At 40.4% G+C, this 19,304-nt stretch overlaps 1 protein-coding gene across 1 annotated transcript in view; it reads right to left on the bottom strand.

Moving 5' to 3' along the window:
• The window catches only part of slc49a4 (solute carrier family 49 member 4), a 48,165-nt gene that overhangs the window by 26,018 nt on the left and 2,843 nt on the right, over positions 1 to 19,304 (bottom strand). Inside the window, 4 exon segments of the mRNA XM_039817692.1 lie at positions 180 to 288; positions 4,531 to 4,660; positions 5,331 to 5,602; positions 16,661 to 16,754. Of these exon segments, the coding sequence (XP_039673626.1) occupies positions 180 to 288; positions 4,531 to 4,660; positions 5,331 to 5,602; positions 16,661 to 16,754 (605 nt within the window).

The following is a 19,304-nucleotide window of genomic DNA, read 5'->3' as shown; positions in this document are numbered from 1 at the left end:
AGTCTTGTGTGTGTGTGTGTGTGTGTGTGTGGTGTGTGTGGTGTGTGTGTGTGTGTGTGTGGTGTGTGTGGTGTGTGTGTGTGTGTGTGTGTGGTGTGTGTGGTGTGTGTGTGTGTGTGTGTGTGTGTGTGTGTGTGTGTGTGTGTGTGTGTGTGTGTGTGTGTGTGTGTGTTGCCTACCTGGCTGACTTTGGCTGGTGTAAGTACCATGTCGAGAACTCCTGCCCAGCCAGCAATCACTCCTGTGGGGACTGCATAGGCCAGTGCAATCATCAGGAACCGCAGGTTACTAAAGGGGGCAATTTGGAGAGTCAAGATTGCACATTGAACCTTTATTAAAAATGTAAAAAGCTAATTGTTTGTGTACTGATTCTCCTCAAAATGTGAATATGGGTGACTCATTTGACCAGGTGTGTCTACACAAAACTAGATGCATAATGTGTCCTGATGTCCTAAATAATATGCTGGACATAAAGTTCTGTGAAAAGACAGCGGGTTGTTGTTTTGTTTCCCTCTGCTTTATTTATTAACTATACCCATGTATGTTCTTTGAAAATAGACTGTTAAGAATATGTCGCTGTTCTCTGGGTAAAAGGTTTCTTTACTGCTCAAATAGCCCAATCAATTTTCATGGGGACCAATATATAATTCACAGCACATCAATGATTATTTAACAAGTTTCTTCAATTCAACATGCAGTATTTTGCTCATATTAAAAACTAAATAGACAGATCTCCATTCTGTTTTCCCTCTTTCAATCATTCCAACATACAGTATTTTCAACACTGCTGTTAAAATCTCCCATTATAACAAAGGGGGAAACATTCTGATATTTATAGATGTGTGTCTAAGACTCCTCGCCTGCACAGGTGATGTTTGGCAGTTGATTCTAATCCAGAGGATACCCTCCACAGAGTCATAAAGGATTTCATAGTTACAACCCAAAAACCAAAATGTCCTCCAGGTACAACCTACATAAGGGAATGTCTCCCTTCCCTTTTGTTCACTGGTGTTTGGAGGCCTGCCATCAGCTCCAGGTCTCTTTACTAGCCCACAGTATACTGTCACTTTACACATGCACGCATGGACTCTTCAGAAGAGGTAATTATCTTCTCTCGAGTTTCTGTGCGGGAAAGTCGCCGGACCACACAATCTTCTGAACATAGCCATACTGAGAGAGTTGTGTTGATGTGGAGCGGATATTCTTAATTAGCTTTGTAGCAACTCATTTGACAATGGCTTGAATGTAACGGACGTTCATTAATATCAAAAAGTTACGCACTAAAGCTTTGAAGCGAGAGAATGTTTGGCATGATAAATTATTGATTATAAAACTGTAGCACACTACTTTTCTGTCCATTGATCAATTGATAAATCATCTTATCTCTTCAACTCTAGCGAAGTTGTATTGACAAATGACAGCTGCTTATCAAGTCATCAACTGAAATCAAACTGTACAAACAAGCGATAGAGACAAGCATCATCTGCAAGCTGTGATGAGTGGCTTTAGGCTACAAATATTTCGCTGCAGGGTCTGATACGAGTTGTTTGCTAATATCTCATCAGCTCAGTGTACTGTGATCATCAGGGGAAAAAGGAAGATACCTCCATATGCTTAGTTATGTATGCATATGCAGTCTAAACACACAAAGCTCACCTTTTTAGGGTATATGGCACCCCTCCAATCACATGCAACCCAATTCCAATCACTTGGAACACCCACACTTATCACCTTCGACCCAATGAGGTGGCATGCTGATTTAAAATCACTGCCACCTCCTCAACCCCAGCAATATTATTAGAATCATCAAATCGGCATCTGACAAATAAGGCAATGCTGGCAGAGCAGGCAGCAGATTCATAGATTGTTTTCTTTTCCTGCTCTCCTCTTTTCTGTTGATGGAGACTGTTTAACTCCAGCATTTATTCTCCCTCCGCCTCGTTCATTATAATGCAGGCAGCATCCTGAGCGGTATCATGAGGGGACATCTGGACAACACCTTGGGCCTCCTGCATCCCTACTATGACTTCAAACACTCAGCACACAGACAGATACCGTTCACACACGCTTTAAGTTAGTCTTTCAGTTGCAAACTATGGGGAACTTGTCACAAGACACAACCTGTACAGCAAAATCTCTGTTGCTGTAAACATGCACACCCTTTTCCCTTTCCTGACACTGGGGCCCTTCAGACAATTAATCCCTTTTATTCACAGAATGCTTTGGCTCCACAGAAAAACAAACACAGCCTGTCTCCCTGCTGCAGGCCTGTCTTGTCCTAAGCAGTATGAAGCTACTTGGCTTTGAGGAGAGTATGGAGGGACAGTCATAAAAAAGCCCTATGATTGCACACCCTCAGTGCTTTCATCCCAGCACCCTTTTCATTAACCTTGCCCTTGCCGTAACAGCAGGAAATCAATATCCATGCACCTTTTGCCTCGTCCGGGAGCTTATTTAGATAACTAAATGTGAGCAAGCAGACACTAACTACTTCGTAAGACAGGAGACTTTTTCTTTCCTTTCCTGCTGGTGATGAAATATTTCCGAAGAAGTCTCAAAGCTGGCGGCATCATCAGCTAAGTGCCATTTGTCCTTGGCAGACCCAGATAGAGATCAATGCATCAAGGTGACAACTTTCAAAGCTAAAGTGAGTATGGCTCACTTTAGACTGGGGGTGGGAGGGATCATCAATACTCAGGCTTTGGGCTGTTTAGTATTCCCTCACACTGTGATCAGAATACAATGATAACTTTACACCTTGTGCAGTGACATTCAAGGCTTCCAATTAGACTGCTGCTGTGGAAGCAGATGTGAACAGCTGGAAGCACTCATCAAGCTGAAAATCATTAACCAATGCTCAGACCCTGACAGGCTAAATGGATGAACAGATCCATCAATGGATATCTATCAGGCAAACTTACTGACTAGTGGGCTACCACATGCAGCTTAGCATTTTGTCAGCTTCTACATACAAACCGACCCGGTTCGGTATCACGGCTGATACTGACCTTATTAAACAGATCAGGTATAACAAATATCTGATTCCTTAGCTAATAGATGTTCCACTTTTCTCACTGGCTAACCAGTAACTCTGATGTTATGCACTGTGCATGAATCATACAGTGGATTTATGATGGCATTTTAATATAAAAATATTAATTTGTGGCTCTTTACAGTTGCATTCCTTTTTACTAAAGTGTTTTTTGTCTACCATCTGTATGAGTACACATGAAGACAAAGACTCAAAAGTCAATTTTCCTGCTCCATGTCCAGTCCCTGCAGGAAAATTCTAAGGCTTGATGCTGCTGGAACGAGATACAACACGTTGGCCAAACAGGTCACTGGAAGGCTGCCTATCACAAATGGAACAGAAACCCTCTCGGCTGGACGGCCTAGTTAAGTTGGCCAGTCTGCGTGTGCCTGTGTGTGTGTGTCTTTGTAACTATGCATTAGGTTGATATCAGCTTGGTCCCTGTCATCTATCTGAGGGAGCTCTTACAGGGAGTTGAGCATCTCTGTGCTGGTCAGCATGGCACAGTAGTGAAGCTATTTTGTACAGCAAGGGACCAAGTATAGCCAACAAAGCTAGGCCAACTCCCTGGCTACCGTTGCCCAGCTTTTCCTCTCCCTTCTCCAACCCTTTAATCCCTGGCCACTGCCACAGGCATCATTCCTCCACAAGCTAGGCAAAAGGCAAATCACTCGCTCCTCGGGCAATATGGTGTTTCCTCATGGCCTGGAGGATAAATATTGCCTTGGTGGAAAGTGAGGTGGGGTGTAGTGATGGGGGTGTTGCAGTGTGATTGAATCATCTTAACTCTTCCCTTATGCCTTTCCCTGGGAGGAAAACAAAACAAAAAGGTGACATCAATAAGTGCATTCAGCTATTGAGATTCAGGACCTTGTCATAATAGACCATCTCTCCCCTATCCACATGCATCAGTGGTGTCTTTGGAATACATTGACCACGGACCCTGATGGTACAGATGCAGAGGATGATGTAGTTTTCAAAAGCAACCAGTTTATTATATCTTAGTAATTAATCTAGAGGGAAAGCTGGGGTTTCTTTGATAACAACCCAAGCAGATGGTGAGTGGCAGACCCCTTCATTAAGATTCCAAATCCTTCTCCAGAGCAAGACTCTGTCACTTTAACTTTCCAAGAAGTGCGCAACGCATCAGCAAATAAGAAACCAAAATAGACATAATAGATTTGTAGACACAGCAGTTAGAGAGCATTGAAGATGCCGCAGAAATATGCTCTTGACCGCTTTCTTATGAAGTTGTAAAACATAACAGCACCTGAAACTAATGCTAATCAAGCTGCAGTACTGAAGTTTCACTTGCTTTACACGTCTTGACCCAAGTTGAATCAAGGACACATCAAGTTAGGCATACTCAATAATGTACTGAAACAAGGGGTGTGGTGTTTTTTTGTGTGTGTGTGTGTGTGTGTGTGTGTGTGTGTGTGTGTGTGTGTGTGTGTGTGTGTGTGTGTGTGTGTGTGTGTGTGTGTGTGTGTGTGTTTTACCTAAGAAGTCTGCAGATGCTGCTCCTGTAACTGAGTCTCTGGCTTGCAGCGGCCACACTGGGAGGCATCGGTGGCCGTGATGGGAAATACAGCAGGACGGCCGCAAAAAGCACAGCAATTGCAGCCAACTCTGCTCGAGCACAGCGACACAGATAAAAGAGAAATACTGTACATGTTATTTCATAGATGAGGAAGTCAGATTATTTTGACATTTTAAAAAAGGTCGCTGTGACATCTTAAAAAGTTCTCTGAAATCATACCTGGAATGAACATAATGGCCGACTAGACAAGGCTATAGACTCTTGGAGAAGCAACACATTTATACGGATAGGTTTTTTTTTAGCTCCATTGCTCTTTCTTGACATCAAATATGGATCGACTAGCAGCTGCACATTTCTCCTTGACAGAGTTGCATTCCCACTCACATTGATCTGTCGTTTGGATTTTGACCTCCAAAACTTTTGGTTCACAAAAGGTGTCTGCTTTGTCCTTTAAAAATGAATAACAATACTACCTTAGGTTAAACAAAAGCTGCAGCCTCAATCTATTACAGCACGCTCGTTTCTCTTTTCAGCGTGCTTTTAATTTTCTGAATCAGTTAAGCATAACAGTCCCAGCAATCTATTTTTTAGAGGGGCGGTTATGAACATTATAATTGGTTTTTTTTGGTGTTCCTGTAAAATTCTTGGCTTCCCCATCGCCTGATTGTATTTGTGTCCCTTGACGGGGCTGACATGATGTCAAAATGATGTGCTATCGATCCTCCACGCCCTCAGAGGTTTTTCGCTTGCTGTTAGTACCTGCATACATAACCAGCTGGATTCTGTCCCGGATGGAGCTGTCGGAAACTGCTGCTACCATCGTGGCTGCTGCCTGGGTGTTGTTGGGGGCTGGCACAACCAGAGGTCCTATTACAAACGAAGCAGCGCTTCCCAGGTAGGAGAAGAGTGAGGCCACTGCAGTTGCGGTGGCTCTCTGGTCAGGGGCGAACCATGTGGTGGAGAGGAAGGGGCCAGCGCTCATTATGGTTGGGCCGGCTAAACCGTTCAGAAACTGACCTACGTGTATCAACCTATGACAGAAACAGGAAGAGAAAATAGCTTCAATTCTTCACTAATAACATCACACAAATAAAAAACAGAATCACGCATGACACTGTGATAAAGGGGTGTGTTAGACATCTGTGCTGCACTTTGTTCTGAACAGCAAATATCAAGAAATATAATCTTGTGATGAGTGTGAGGTTCAAAATCTTTTAAAGAAATAATTTTACCACAGCATAGTGACTAACTCATGTAAAAGAATAACAATAAGGCTAATATATGCTAACGGTGAGACCAGGCACTGAAGTTGTGTAAGTGTATCTGGCTAACAGCTAGCCAGAAGTGACAAATCCAGTTTTATCAGCTCAGCTGCTTTCAGTTACTGTAATGAAGTTTAGTGTGTTAAAGGTTGAGTCTGAATTGAGTGTGCCCGCAATTACCTTGAAAAGCTACAGTAAATTCATGAAAATGTGATCCTTTATATTTAACTTTACATAGTCACTGACCATATGTGAGATTTCAGGTGCCAGCTGTTTCAGGGACATTGCACAAAAAGCAAATTTTGTAAATGTATTGTATTTAAATTGCGCTTTTCTAGTCTTAACGACTACTCAAAGCGCTTTTAAATAGTACAGGCACCATTCACACACATTCATACGCTGTGGCTGAGGCTGCCATAGAAGGTGCCACCTGCTCATCAGATAAACATTCACACACCGATGGCGTAGCATCGGGAACAATTCAGAGTTCAGTGTCTTGCCCAAGGACACTTCGACATTTGACTGCAGGGATAGAAATCAAACCACCAACCTTCCGATTGGTAAGCAACTGCTCTACCACCTGAGCCACAGACGCCTTAAAAAGATCATAAAACAACCTAATCATAGTCATTGTCTAGGACTCTTTTTTTGACTCTGAAGACTGTGTTAGCGAATTTTAGGTGCAAACCCTGTAAACCAGAGGTGTCAAATTCAGTTTCCCAGAGGGCCAGACTGGAAAATGAGAACCACATCAAGGGCCAGACATGTAGAGTTTATTGACATGCTTTTATTTAAGAGGAAAAGTCAAATATTAGTATTGCATGTCTCATATACTGTAGTATTCTCACTTACATGTTGGGCCTCATAAAGTCCCCAAAAAGTTCGGCAAAAAAGTTCCTCAGCCAGCGACAAGTACGTTGAAAAAAGCGGCAAAAAAGTTGGAAAAAGGCTGAAATGAAGCGTCAAAATTGTCTAAAAAAAAAACATCAGAAAGTGCCAAAAACATTGTAAAAGCGCCAAAAACTTCCAGAAAAGTGGCAAAACATTGAGTAAAGCGTCAAAAACGTTAAAACAAAGTGCCTAAAGCATTGAAGAAAAAAAAGCATAAACCACCGGAAAAAGCATCAAAAATGTCAAAAAAAAAAAAAAAAAAGCACCCAAAACTTTGGAAAAAAGAGACAAAAATTACGTGGGCCTAAATTTATTGTTAACCTAAATTGAAATGCGGGCCGGATCAAAACCTGTGAGGGGCCGGAATTGGCCCTCGGGCCTTGAGTTTGACACATGTAAACCCTTCTTTTGTGTGGGCCCCATTTTAATACACTTTATCAGATATTACACTGTTAAATAACAAAGACAATCAAACATGGCTGCAGCGATGAGCCTCATTTCAGTGCATTTATTAAGTTAAAATAAAGACATGGAGTAATGAGGCATTTGTTAATAATATGTAATGGAATAATGATAGGCGAGGGAATGGAAATAAGGTGCAATCGTCTCTGGGGAATTAAGAACATGCCCCTGAGAGTTACTGTCTCACTTGTGCACCTTTAGACTGAGCTGTGCGAGACAGATGTACTCAGAGATGTCTCCTGATGCCATCAGACCCCTCAACACACACAGCCCCCTTCAAAACTGTTTAAATGAAAATTAAAAAGTGAAATGTCTTAAATTAAATAGCCATGAACCACATGAACTTCGCCTAAATGTAAACAGTCTAATGCTGGCAATCTATATGGATATTTTAGGAACTATGTGATTAGAGAATAGGTAAACAAGATTACAAATTTGAACATCTTTTGTTTTTTTAAAGTTTTCAACACCATGTGCTCGGACGTGTTTAGTTTGGTAAAAAAATAAATAAAAATAAATAAAAAGTATTGAGGTTCAATACCGAGCCCTACATTTAAAAAAGCAAACCCTTCTGACTTCCAGTAGGCATATACCAGTTTGTTTTTTTGTTTGTTTGTCTCTACCGTGTGCTTACACTTCTCTGCCCTCTAGCTCTCTTTAACGTTGCTGTTGCCTCCAGGCTTCACAGATAAATGGCAGAATACAAAGTGCAGTGGTCAGTGACAGACTGATTGGAGAATATTTCGTTCACCATATATCTCCTTGCCACATCTCAGCCTACACACCAGCACCTTCTAAAATACTCTGTGGCTCTTACTTTTTAGTCATCCTACTCCTTTCTTTGTAGATTTCTTTATATGTGTTCCGTCTTTATTGCTCAATTGCCAAACAAGAGTTTTCAATGGTGTTCTATTACAGATTAGTGAATTTCCATGATGACATCTAAGTATGTCCGAGTATGTTTCCCCATAGTTTTGATCATATTTGGGATATGACATTTTCATGGAACACAGAATAACCTGGTTATTCATCTCCCTGTAGACATGACTCTAAACATGATCATGGTTTCTCATCTGGTCATCTGTGTTGGTGCAGGCACTTCTTTGCCTCCTCCACATCCATCCTTTCTTTCATTTCTGTGCCAAGTGAGTTACCTCAGCAACTAAGGGAAGAACCCAGTGTCAGGACACTGATGCATTTACCACTTCACTATTTTCCTCGAGTGATGGAAGACGAGATTGACAAGCGATAAAATGTATCCTCCACCGGTGTTGCACTTTTCACTTCAGCATGTAGATCATCATTACACTACTTGTCATGATATCTTTGTTTTACAAACTTACCACCACGTGATTTAGGTCAAAGATGTCTGATCTTATACAGGTTTCCTGAAACCAGAATATGATCTTTAGTGTGCAAAGTACCTCCAAAAAACAAGTTAAAGACAAGGATATACAGTAAGTGTTCATAGAATTGTGCTCAATGTTAAGATTCTATATTTTTGTGGCATGTTTCAATGTGTTCGAGTTGTCTTCAGGCATGAATATCACTTGAAAAAGTTAAGGTATTACAAAATGGCACTTTGTTTACCACTAACTACAACACTAGGCATATCGCAGTGGCTGGAGTGGCGTGTCACTTGTTTCGTGACGATAGGGGCAGAGAAACCCACTTGAATGGAGTGCAAGCAACAGGTATGACGCTGAACCTCATCAGCTGAGAATAAAACAGCAGCAGGTGGTAGATATGCCATAGTTAGGGTTAATTTAATCTTTTCACAGCTTTTAAGTGTTGGTAGAGACAATACAGTACTTTTTCTATTTGGATTCAGCCACAACAATCCATGGGAAATACGTATATCTACTCTATTCTTGATGACACATGGTATTTTGTTTACCTGCTGCACAGAACAGTTGATTCAAGTCGGCATGTTCCGTTTTGTGTGCCAAATTGAAATGGAATGGAAACCACGCCCAACCGGCAGGTTTTGGAGCACATCCTGTAATTACAGTCTCATTTAGGCCTGGGAATGTTCCAGATACCAGACTGATACACCTGCTCTACTGTATCTTCTCATTAGACATCATGATTATTCCAAATCCAGTTTGTCTGATTATCAAAGCAACAAAGATACTCAGCGTAATTTAAAACAACATCTCTGTGATCTAGTGTGATCTCATATTTAGTACAGAGGCCTAAACGATACCTTTGTCTCGATCTTATTTTTTTCAAAGATTTAGCCAAACAAAACAAGCCAATCTATTAAAGTCCACTAGTGTTTTAAGTTTGTGTCAACACAATAAGCTGAACTTTGTGTAAATAAAATGCAACGTAAAAATATAATTTTAGTTCATGTATCTGAATAAATAAACATAATCGGACCAATTTGGACACAGCTTTCAGAACGTCATAGCTTTTAAAACTTTGGATCACAAAGTTTGGTCAGTACTTTAAAGCTTTAAAGTTCAGTCCCCAGTCTTACTGTCTTTTTGCTCCCAGGATGGATGTGACTACAAAAATTGCCTTTACTGTGACAGGTGATAAGGATGGATGGTGAGTAACATGAGGATTGCCACACTGTGGCAGGAGAAGGAAAGAAAGGAAAGGGAGCAGCTTTTTTTTTAACTGGATGATTAAGTTAATCAGTATTGATGAACCCTGTCAGACGGAATCTGATCGAGGATGAGACAAAGAAGGCAGCACTGTGGTGAAATCCTGCCACTGCTTCTGGTCCGCCAGGGCTGACAAACCCAATTCTGCCATCACAAAAAGGCCAGGCCAATTCGGTCTTGAAAATGACACCACAGCAATCGTCACAGTAATGTAACCGCCTGCAGCGGGACCCACAGTGTGTTCTCATGGCCAATCCGACAGTGTCTGAGTGAATCTGAGATCTTACTGATAGACACTTATTAATCACACAGCTGGTTTATATTTAAATGCGAGAGAGAGAGAGAGAGAGAGAGAGAGAGAGAGAGATGCAGAGAGAGACAGAGGGCCAGAGAAACGAGTGAATGCCTGAAAACACAAGAGAGGGTAAGGATTTCATGTCTCTGATTTGAGAGTAGACCTAATCACAGCAAGGTCTAATCAGTGACCACTGATGCAGCAGTGGCTTTTCTCTTCTTATCTGAATATCACAAAACAAACACTCAGATCTTTTTCAAACGTGACCGCTACAGAGACGATCCTGGTTATACAAGAGAGAAACTTCCACAACTGCCTTTGATTTCCTAAAAAGGATCTTAAAAACTCAAAACAAAGAGGCAGTTTACTTCCTCAAGAGGATGTGATGAAAATAAATTGTAGTAATCGGCTATCAAAAACATGAAAAGGCATGTGGAACAAACACAGATCCGCAGGGGGCTGGCTGTCGAGGGAACTTCTTCTCACGGTTGCCATTTGTCTACTGATCAGGGGAGCAGGAAACTCAAATACTGTGTTGAACGCTCTTGCAATGCCCTTGAACTTCACACATTCAAAGTTCTGGAGCCAGCTAGACTTAACTGTTTTGTTAGGCCCCCTCCCTGTCTCTCGGGTCATCTGAACCATCATCAAAACCAATATGTCTGATAGGACAGAAATATCCTGTTTATGGAAGCCGGCACACAGAGCAGCAGACGCAGGTCACTAATCAAAGCTCTCACAGCCTGATACTGCGTTATCTCCACTACTGCAAAGCAAAGAGTGACATCTACTGGTGATCCAGGGAGCTATACATGGTTATATCAGTCTGTACTTCACTGAGATAATCCACCATGTCATCCATTAAAATATGGCTTCAAGAGTTATGACCTATTAGATTTAAGATGCAAATTAGGCTGAACTGTGTCCGAAGTAACATTTGCTGTGTAAAGCATGTTATCATGGCTCTCATTATGCAATCATGTTTCCACTCTGAATACTGTATCTAAAGAGCTGAGGTCATGGCTGTGAAAGGTTCTCCTCATTATCTAATGGAAAAACAGCAGCATACAGCTTGCATCAAGTCTACCTTAAACTTTGTGCGCTAGCAACCACTAAGAACTGATATATTCTGGACCTGTTGTATGGCTGGATTCAGGAGGGGTGAGACTTAAAGCATGTTGGAGATACTGGTTTTTGTACTGCACTGACTGCACTTCACTGATGCTGAAGTGTACGTTTGACCGCTAAACAATCCTGTCCCGTGGATATCCAAACAAGTTGAGGAAAAGGTTTCTTGTGACTTTGCAGCCCTGTTTCTACTTGACTGTATTTCTCCTTTACAGTAAAAGCCTCACACATGTCAAGTGAAGCTGCATTAGGAATGTTGTTGTACAAGGGTCAGGAGAAAGGTTGAGCCCAAAGTTACATTTTCAGGAGGTTTGTGAAGACACCTTCATTCATGAGTTACCAGGTGTTGTGAACCTGAAGTTTATGGGCTTAAAACAAAGCAACAATTGTGGTTGCACTGACTGCCATCAATGATCTACAGGCTATCATAAGAGGGGAAACTCCACCAATTTTACACATGGAGAATTCACTTGTGGAAGCAGTTGTGTAATGCTGTCTGTGGCTCGGAGTTAGAGACTACACATTTTTAACATTAAGCTTGCGTTAGAAACTGCCATTAACCAGGCAGGGGAAATTTAAAGACAACACTTTTGAGTTGGGTTATGGGATGTATGATCCAGTACTAGACTAAAACTTTTTGGAAGTGCGATATAAAAATTGCTGAAGTACTCTTTTAAGGGGTCACGGTTCTATTTAACACATAGTTTGTAGACTATAGCTGGATTTGGGTTTTGATTTACAGATAAGAATAAAACTCCAGCTAGATCCCTCTATAATTTCTGGAAGACCATGAAATAAAAAAAAGGGTCCATAATTGGGAGTGTGGTTTACTATGCAGCCAGGTAAATACCATGTCCTGAAGATTGAGGACATAGCCACTCCACTAAAAGCAATGACAAATTCCAGAGGATACGTTTGATTTAAGCTAAAGTTTTTACAGCCAAATTTCCCAGTGAAATAAAAAGTTTCCACAGAAAAATATGCTCTTTTCTTGTTGGGTAAAGGAAGGTCCCTGCCTTGTGTGGCCTGTAAAAGTTGCCACTGTAAAACACAACCAAGAAATGTAGGGCTGCTCCCTCTTAGTCGACTAATCGGTCGTTTTGGTGTTAGTTAACTTAGATTTCTTTAGTCGATTAGTCATGTTTTATGCTTTTTTCATGCTGAATGACTTATTTCCAAGAAACGTACGAGCACATATCTGGTAAACACAAGAATTAAAGTGGTGCTTTTGCATGACTCTTTGCGGAGAAACTCCGATTTACAGATCTGTCGATTAAATCAACTAATCGATTAGTCGAAACAATTGAATGAGTGTTAGTCGACTAAGAATTTCTTCAATCGTGCACAGCCCTAGAGAGATGTTACTCTTGTTTCAAGGCTGTGGAAAGAACCCTTGACGCTATTAATATGAGCTGTTAGAAACACACGAATAGAGAATGCTACAACCACACGGAGAGTAGGGGTGTGAATCTTCACTGGTCTCATTATTCAATTCGATTATGATTATCCTGTCAACAATTCAATTCGATTCAACATCCCAATGCGTCACCTCCTCAATATTATTATTTATTGCTACACATGGTTTTAATCAACAAATTTAAGCAGTCAGATATACTGTATATGAACTCCCATTTTATTGTATCTGCTCTTGAAAAAGACACTTCCTGACTGTAGCGGAGTCTGAACACAGCTAGTCTCGCTTTGCCAGACCATCCATACTCTGCAGTGCGGAGGAGGGTCTGGTTAGTCCACATAGCATTCCAGGATGGGAGAAAAACGTGCTCTGGCTTATTGACATTTCTTTAAACCAATCACAATTGTCGTGGGCGCCGCTAAGCTTCGCACGGAGCCACTGTAAAGTAGTCGTGCGAGAGAAAACTCAGATTGGACAGATAGTCTAGATGGCTATCTCAGTTTACCATGCAGAGATCTGAGGAGCAGTTAACCATGGTCATCATGAATCCACCAGAGTTCAGAATTCCAACACCAAGAAAGCGCAAGGAAATTGGTGGACATTGGTGAAAAGACATGCATCACGCGGAATTTCCTGCGGCACCGGAGCAATCCCGGAAGTGGAACGTCAAGGATATAGACTAGAACACAGCAGACAACAGACAAAATGCAAAAACAAAAAAAGCAGCGACCGGGAAATCAACAAGTAACATCAATAGGCAATAATCGATTATGGTCTGTCACTGTATCAATGCAGAATAGCCCAGGTCCGCATTGCAATGCATCGATGTAATGATGAATTCCAACACCCCTAACGGAGAGGCAACAAATCCAGGGTGCAAAACTTGACATTTCACAGCAAATTGTAAATACCCTTTTTCAGCATAGACACTCCCACAAGGGAATCATGATTATATCACCTCTTCCTCCTTAAGATACTTTAACATTTTATTTTCCGTACATTAAGCCTGTATCACTGCACCATTGGCTGTTAACTCCACTGATGGCTTTCTAACCACAGCCTCAAGAAACACGGAGAGAAAGAAATTAAGAAATAAAATAGATTTATCTGCTCTTAAAAGCCACACTTTTTCGAAAGAAATCCTCAAATCCATGGAGTGAAAGTGATATGCGATTCATTCTGTGGAAATATAATTTCCTCTATGTATTGATATTTTATGAGCCCAAAAGTAATCATTAAGCATATTCAATGCAATTCCATTTTTAAAAGGCACATTATAATTGAAATGACCTTCTCTGAGCTCATGAGTAAGTTGAGAATGAAACACTAAAAATAATGGGATTCTTTTATGCTTTCCACATAAGGCCTGTCAAAGTGCTGTCTGATATGGGAGGAAACCGACGGCAAGGACACACAAAAAAGAAGCAAAGGATCCACCCAGTATTGAGCTGTCTCTCAGAATCCTGTTCTCTGGCAGCCAAATGCCATAGGTCTGTCCCTCTAACCAGTTACAGGTCTCTACTTTGAAGAAAAATAAACTGGACCTTGGTTAGAATCAATACAGCTGAATATAGCACCTGTCACTTATACTTTTAGCCATGCTAGCGGCTATGGATGGTAATGTTGGTCTGTCTGTCCACCTCTTTGGTCCAGACTGAAATGTCCACACAACTGTTTGGATTGCCATACAATTTGGTAGATTTGTCGCCATCATGACAGATTATTTTTTAATTTACTTTGATCCCTTGAAGGTCCAATATGTAATATATTTACTGTAATAAATCCCCAAATAACCCCAATGCGTCATCAGATATTAAGGAAACATGCCAAGTTGAAATACTATCTTTTCTGAGAACAATGCTAATGCCAGTCCTTTTGAAATTTCCGTTCCGTGATGGAATTTCTGTTTGTGTTTTGGCCTGTGCGTTGTTATCAACTACCCAGTTTGACAGCCAGGCCGGGTTGCCAGCTATACCTGTAAATACGTAAACCAAGCGCGCTATGGCTGTAACATTAGTACAGCCATGGAAGCAGCAAACAAACGAATGGGATCAACAGAGATAGATTCTACCCGACCTAAAAAGGCTAATTTATCACGGCTACAAGGGGCGGGCATTTTATGTCATTTCAACATTTGTGTACTCACACTGAATTATTTAGCTTGAATACCCGAGTTGATTACTCGCAAAAACAATTGGGACACAGCCAGTAAAGTGATCCTGACTGGTCCTGGCTAAAGCTGCCATGCTAACCCTGCTAACGTTCCGGAGGACCAGGCAAGCGGGCCACGGCTGTTTACAACATGTAGCCTGTTCAGCGGCCGTAACCGACAACAGTGAGTTATTTTAGCCAAGAGAGGGAGGCTGTAAATCAGGAAGAGAGGACTGTGAGTTTGCAGTGTGTTTAGCGATTGCTGCCGTAATTCTAAGCCAATAAAGTGTGTTCAGTCGGGTAGAGAGGACGGCAAGATTGTTGTGTTTTAAGCGGTTCCCGCCGTAATTCTAAGCCTAGGAAGTGCGTCTGTCTGTTGGGTGGAGAGGACAGCGAGGTTGTTGTTTTTAGCGGTTCCTACCGTAATTCTAAGCCGAAAAAAACTGTCTGTCAGTTGGGTACAGAGCTCCGCGTGAGCACGGGCTTTTATGACTGTCAATATACCCAGCACCAAACGTAAGCTACTCCGCTGTGCCGTGAAGTAATGTCTGGCTATGTGAGACAACCGTCTAGCAACATTGTTGTGGATGCTGCGGTTTCAGCCTGGCAACCTCTGTGAACTTCGAGTCTGGGGATGACTGAATTTGATGATTGAATTTGTACTGCAGTAAGTATTTTAAACACTAGCTGTCAGTATTACATATTGCACCTTTAAATGTTTTTGAAAATGTATTACCAAATACCTGTAAAACTAATGAAATTCCCATCATCCTCAGCTGCACTTTGTTTAGTGCTAATTAACATTAAACATTAGCATGCTAACATGCTAAACTAAGATGATAAACATGGCTAATGGTGTACCTATTAGTGCACTGTCATAATGAGCATGTAAACAACTTTTTTCAATATTGATTAATCTGTCAATTATTTTCTGAATTGTCTGTAAAATGTCTTGTTTATAAATTTCCCAGAACCCAAAGGGACATTCAAATGACATGTTTAATCCAGTCCACATTCAAAGATATTCAGTATATCATATTCGACTTTAAGAAGTTAAAACCAGTTTGAAATATGACTGAAACAATTAATCAATTATAAAATACAGTGTCTGATAAATGTTCTGTGAATTGACTAATCCACCAATCTACTAATCATATCTGCTACATCACAAATCATGAGGAACTCATTAGACAAGGAGAGGTCCTAACTTTGGCAAGCAGCTCGTTTGTCAATAAACTGATGTACATAGCTGGTCCTGGCACTCAGTTTGAAAAGTTTGTCTAATGAATCAAATTATGGAAATTATGAGGAGCATGGGTCACTCTCTGCCTCCTGTCCAAAACCTTTCAAAGATTCATATGAGTTGCCTCATTGAACCATCTGGTACCTTAAAGTGCTCATATTATGCTAATTTTCAGGTTCAAAATTGTATTTAGGAGGTTGGACCAGAATAGGTTTACATGGTTTAATTTTCAAAAAAACACCATATTTCTGTTGTACTGCACATTGCTGCAGCTCCTCTTTTCACCCTGTGTGTTGAGGTCTCTGTTTTAGCTACAGAGTGAGGCATCAGACTTCTGTTCAATCTTTGTTGGGAGTCGCACATGCGTAGTACACAGGTAAGGACAACTAGCCAGTCAGAAGCAGAGTTTGAGGGCGTGCCACGCTAGCAGCTAGGCGAGCATTAGAACGTGTGTTACAAAGGGACGCACGTTTGTCACGGAAGTAAAGGCTGGACTACAATAGAGCAGTTTGGAGCTTTTTCACTTTCTAAACCTATAACATGCACAAAAAGATAAATAACACGATAAAGGAAAAGGGAAAAAGCCAAAAAGCATAATATGAGCACTTTAATGTTCACAGAGTAGTCTTACCATTTTCTAAAATGCTGGTCTGTCAGAGGGATGCTCCTTAAAGCTGCTCCTAACAGCATGAAGAACGCAGAGAGGAGGAGGGACGCCCGCAAACCTGGAAGACACATGATACAGTGATTGAAAGGGGAGAAAAGAGTAAAATTATGAAAGATAAAAAAGAGAGAGGCTGAGACATCACCAACACATATAGTAAAGAAATGTCCTATCACAAATAATTGTATTACTAATAATGACTACTTCATACTTGATTAATATGTTGTCTTTGTTAAGTCTGTAAAATGTAAAAAAAAATAATAATAATAAAAAGGTAAAAATTACTATTTCCCAGAGACTAAGGTGACATCTTCACATCAAACACTTAACATCAACCCGACGATGTTTAATTAACAGTGACATAAAATTAAATAAAAAAAACAGCATAACTCACATTTGAGAATCATGAAATAGCAAATATTTGTTTTATTTACTTGAAAACTTACTTAAACGATTAATTGGCAAACACAATTGTTCCAAATACATTTTTTGTTAATTGATTAATCATTTCAGCACCATTTAAAAAGGCACATATACACAGTACAACAGTTTTCCAATAAACCTTTTCGTCATGACGGTTATAATGTTCCTTTACTGTTTTAGAGATGTTGATTCAGCTGTATGACCATTTTTGGAGGATGTACAGAATTTTAAAGAGAGGTGGCCAAAACGACTGCATTAGTTTTAGCTGAGTGTACCTAATAAACTGGCAACTACGTGCACGTGGTACATAAGTATAACACTAATGTGCAAAAAAAACAGGAGAAATCCCGAAGTTCCTTGTTTAATACGGCCCGTGTGAAAGCAGTAGTACAGACAAGAAGCCTTTCTCTATCAACTTAGTCTCTATTCTCAGTTTCACCCACATGATGCCCATTTAAGGAAACGCTCCCCACTTCCCTGTTCTTCTATTTCCATGCATGAGTTGTTTTTAGCCAAATCTTAATAGTTAACACTAGTTAACACAGGGCTGGGGTGGAATAGTACTTTATTGATCCCTGATGGGAAATACAGGTCACAACATGCCAATACGGCCTCATGGTGCATGTTAGGAGTTTGTCAGGCTGTATTTTTCTATATTGACGTGAGCATGCAGTCAGTCCTTTGTCTCTTATTTTTACACATATCACTAGTATTAAAAAGTACCGTCAGAGACTTTAATTAAATCCCTCAACAGAATATTAGTTTTCTGTCAGCTGTCGCTTTCTTTTTAAATCAAGGCACAGAGCTTTAGTCAGAGCTGAATCAGACAAAGCTTTATTTCATTGTCAGCTTGATTTAGAGAAGATGCTATAGTGGAATGATAATGCTATAATCACAGCCTTTAAAATACTTTAAAAATAGTTTCAGATGCCTCTGGAGGGTTAGCCAGTTAGAAGAGAGGACTTTTAACAGATTTTTAAATGCCTTGAATATTTCTCTTTGAAATGCCTGGGGCAGTAGAGGCCTAAAACAGTCAATAAGGTGCCCTTGAATGAGGCACATAACAAGCTGGCCCCATACACAAGACTTTAGTTTTGTGTGGCATGTAGTAACCATGCAAGTGTAAATTGTTGAAAAAGACCTAACCAATATTTAAACAATTAGTCAATTAATCAGGTAGTAGACAACCATTTTGGTAATCACTCATGTGTTTAAGTAATTCATCAAGCAATGATATAAAACATTCTCTTGTCATGTGTGGTACTTTTTTTCTGTTTCATATTATTGTAAATTGCATATCTTTGAATACTGGTGGTCACACAAAACTCACCTCAGACTCTAACTTGTGATGGATATTCTTCACTAAATTTGTCGGTTTATAAACAAAATGATTGTTAGAAAAAACTAAATATTAATGAAAATAAGTTTTAATTTTAGCTCTAAACCTACCACGGGAAAATTAGATTTTTTAAACTTAATATCCAAAGAGCAACTCATTTTCAAATTGAGTCTCTGAAGCATTCCAGAACACTTTGTTTTCATTGTCTTGAGTGAAAACAGACCCTAATCAGTTAATCCAGTAGCATTGCTGTTGCATCATGTCATAATAGTGTTGCTGCAGTGATATTACTGTACTTTCTAAAATGCATGTGTACGGTGGCCGACAGGGGCAAACACACGCAAATTGACAAAACACAAGCAAATTAAGGAAACATCTTCATAAATTTGACAACACATGCGCAGCATTTAGCAAACACGCTGCAAATACACACAACCATATACACAAACGCGCTGCAAATACAGAAGCGATGCAAAAAGAAAAGTACGCAAACTCTGCAAACAGAAATGATGCAAAAAGAAAAGCGCACAACCCAAAAAACAGAAACAATGCAGAAGAAAAGCACACAATCCCTGAAAACAAATGCAAAAAAACCCCCGCTGCATATTACATAACAGAAGTTCTACAGGCCTCTAGGGGGAGCGCTAAGTGGAATAGCTTGATTTTTTACCCCATTCTGCGTCGTTTCTGTTTTCGGAGTTTGTGTGCTTTTCTTCTTGCATCGTTTCTGTATTTGCAGCACGTTTGTGTATTTGGTTGTGTTGTGTGTATTTGCAGCACGTTTGCTTAATGCTGCGCATGTGTTGTCAAATTTATGAAGATGTTTTCTTAATTTGCTTGCGTTTTGTC

The sequence above is a fragment of the Perca fluviatilis genome, chromosome 12 (assembly GCF_010015445.1).
Source record: "Perca fluviatilis chromosome 12, GENO_Pfluv_1.0, whole genome shotgun sequence".
NCBI lineage: Eukaryota > Metazoa > Chordata > Actinopteri > Perciformes > Percidae > Perca > Perca fluviatilis.
Note: the sequence above shows the minus strand (reverse complement) of the source record. Positions and strands in the feature narration are given on the sequence as shown.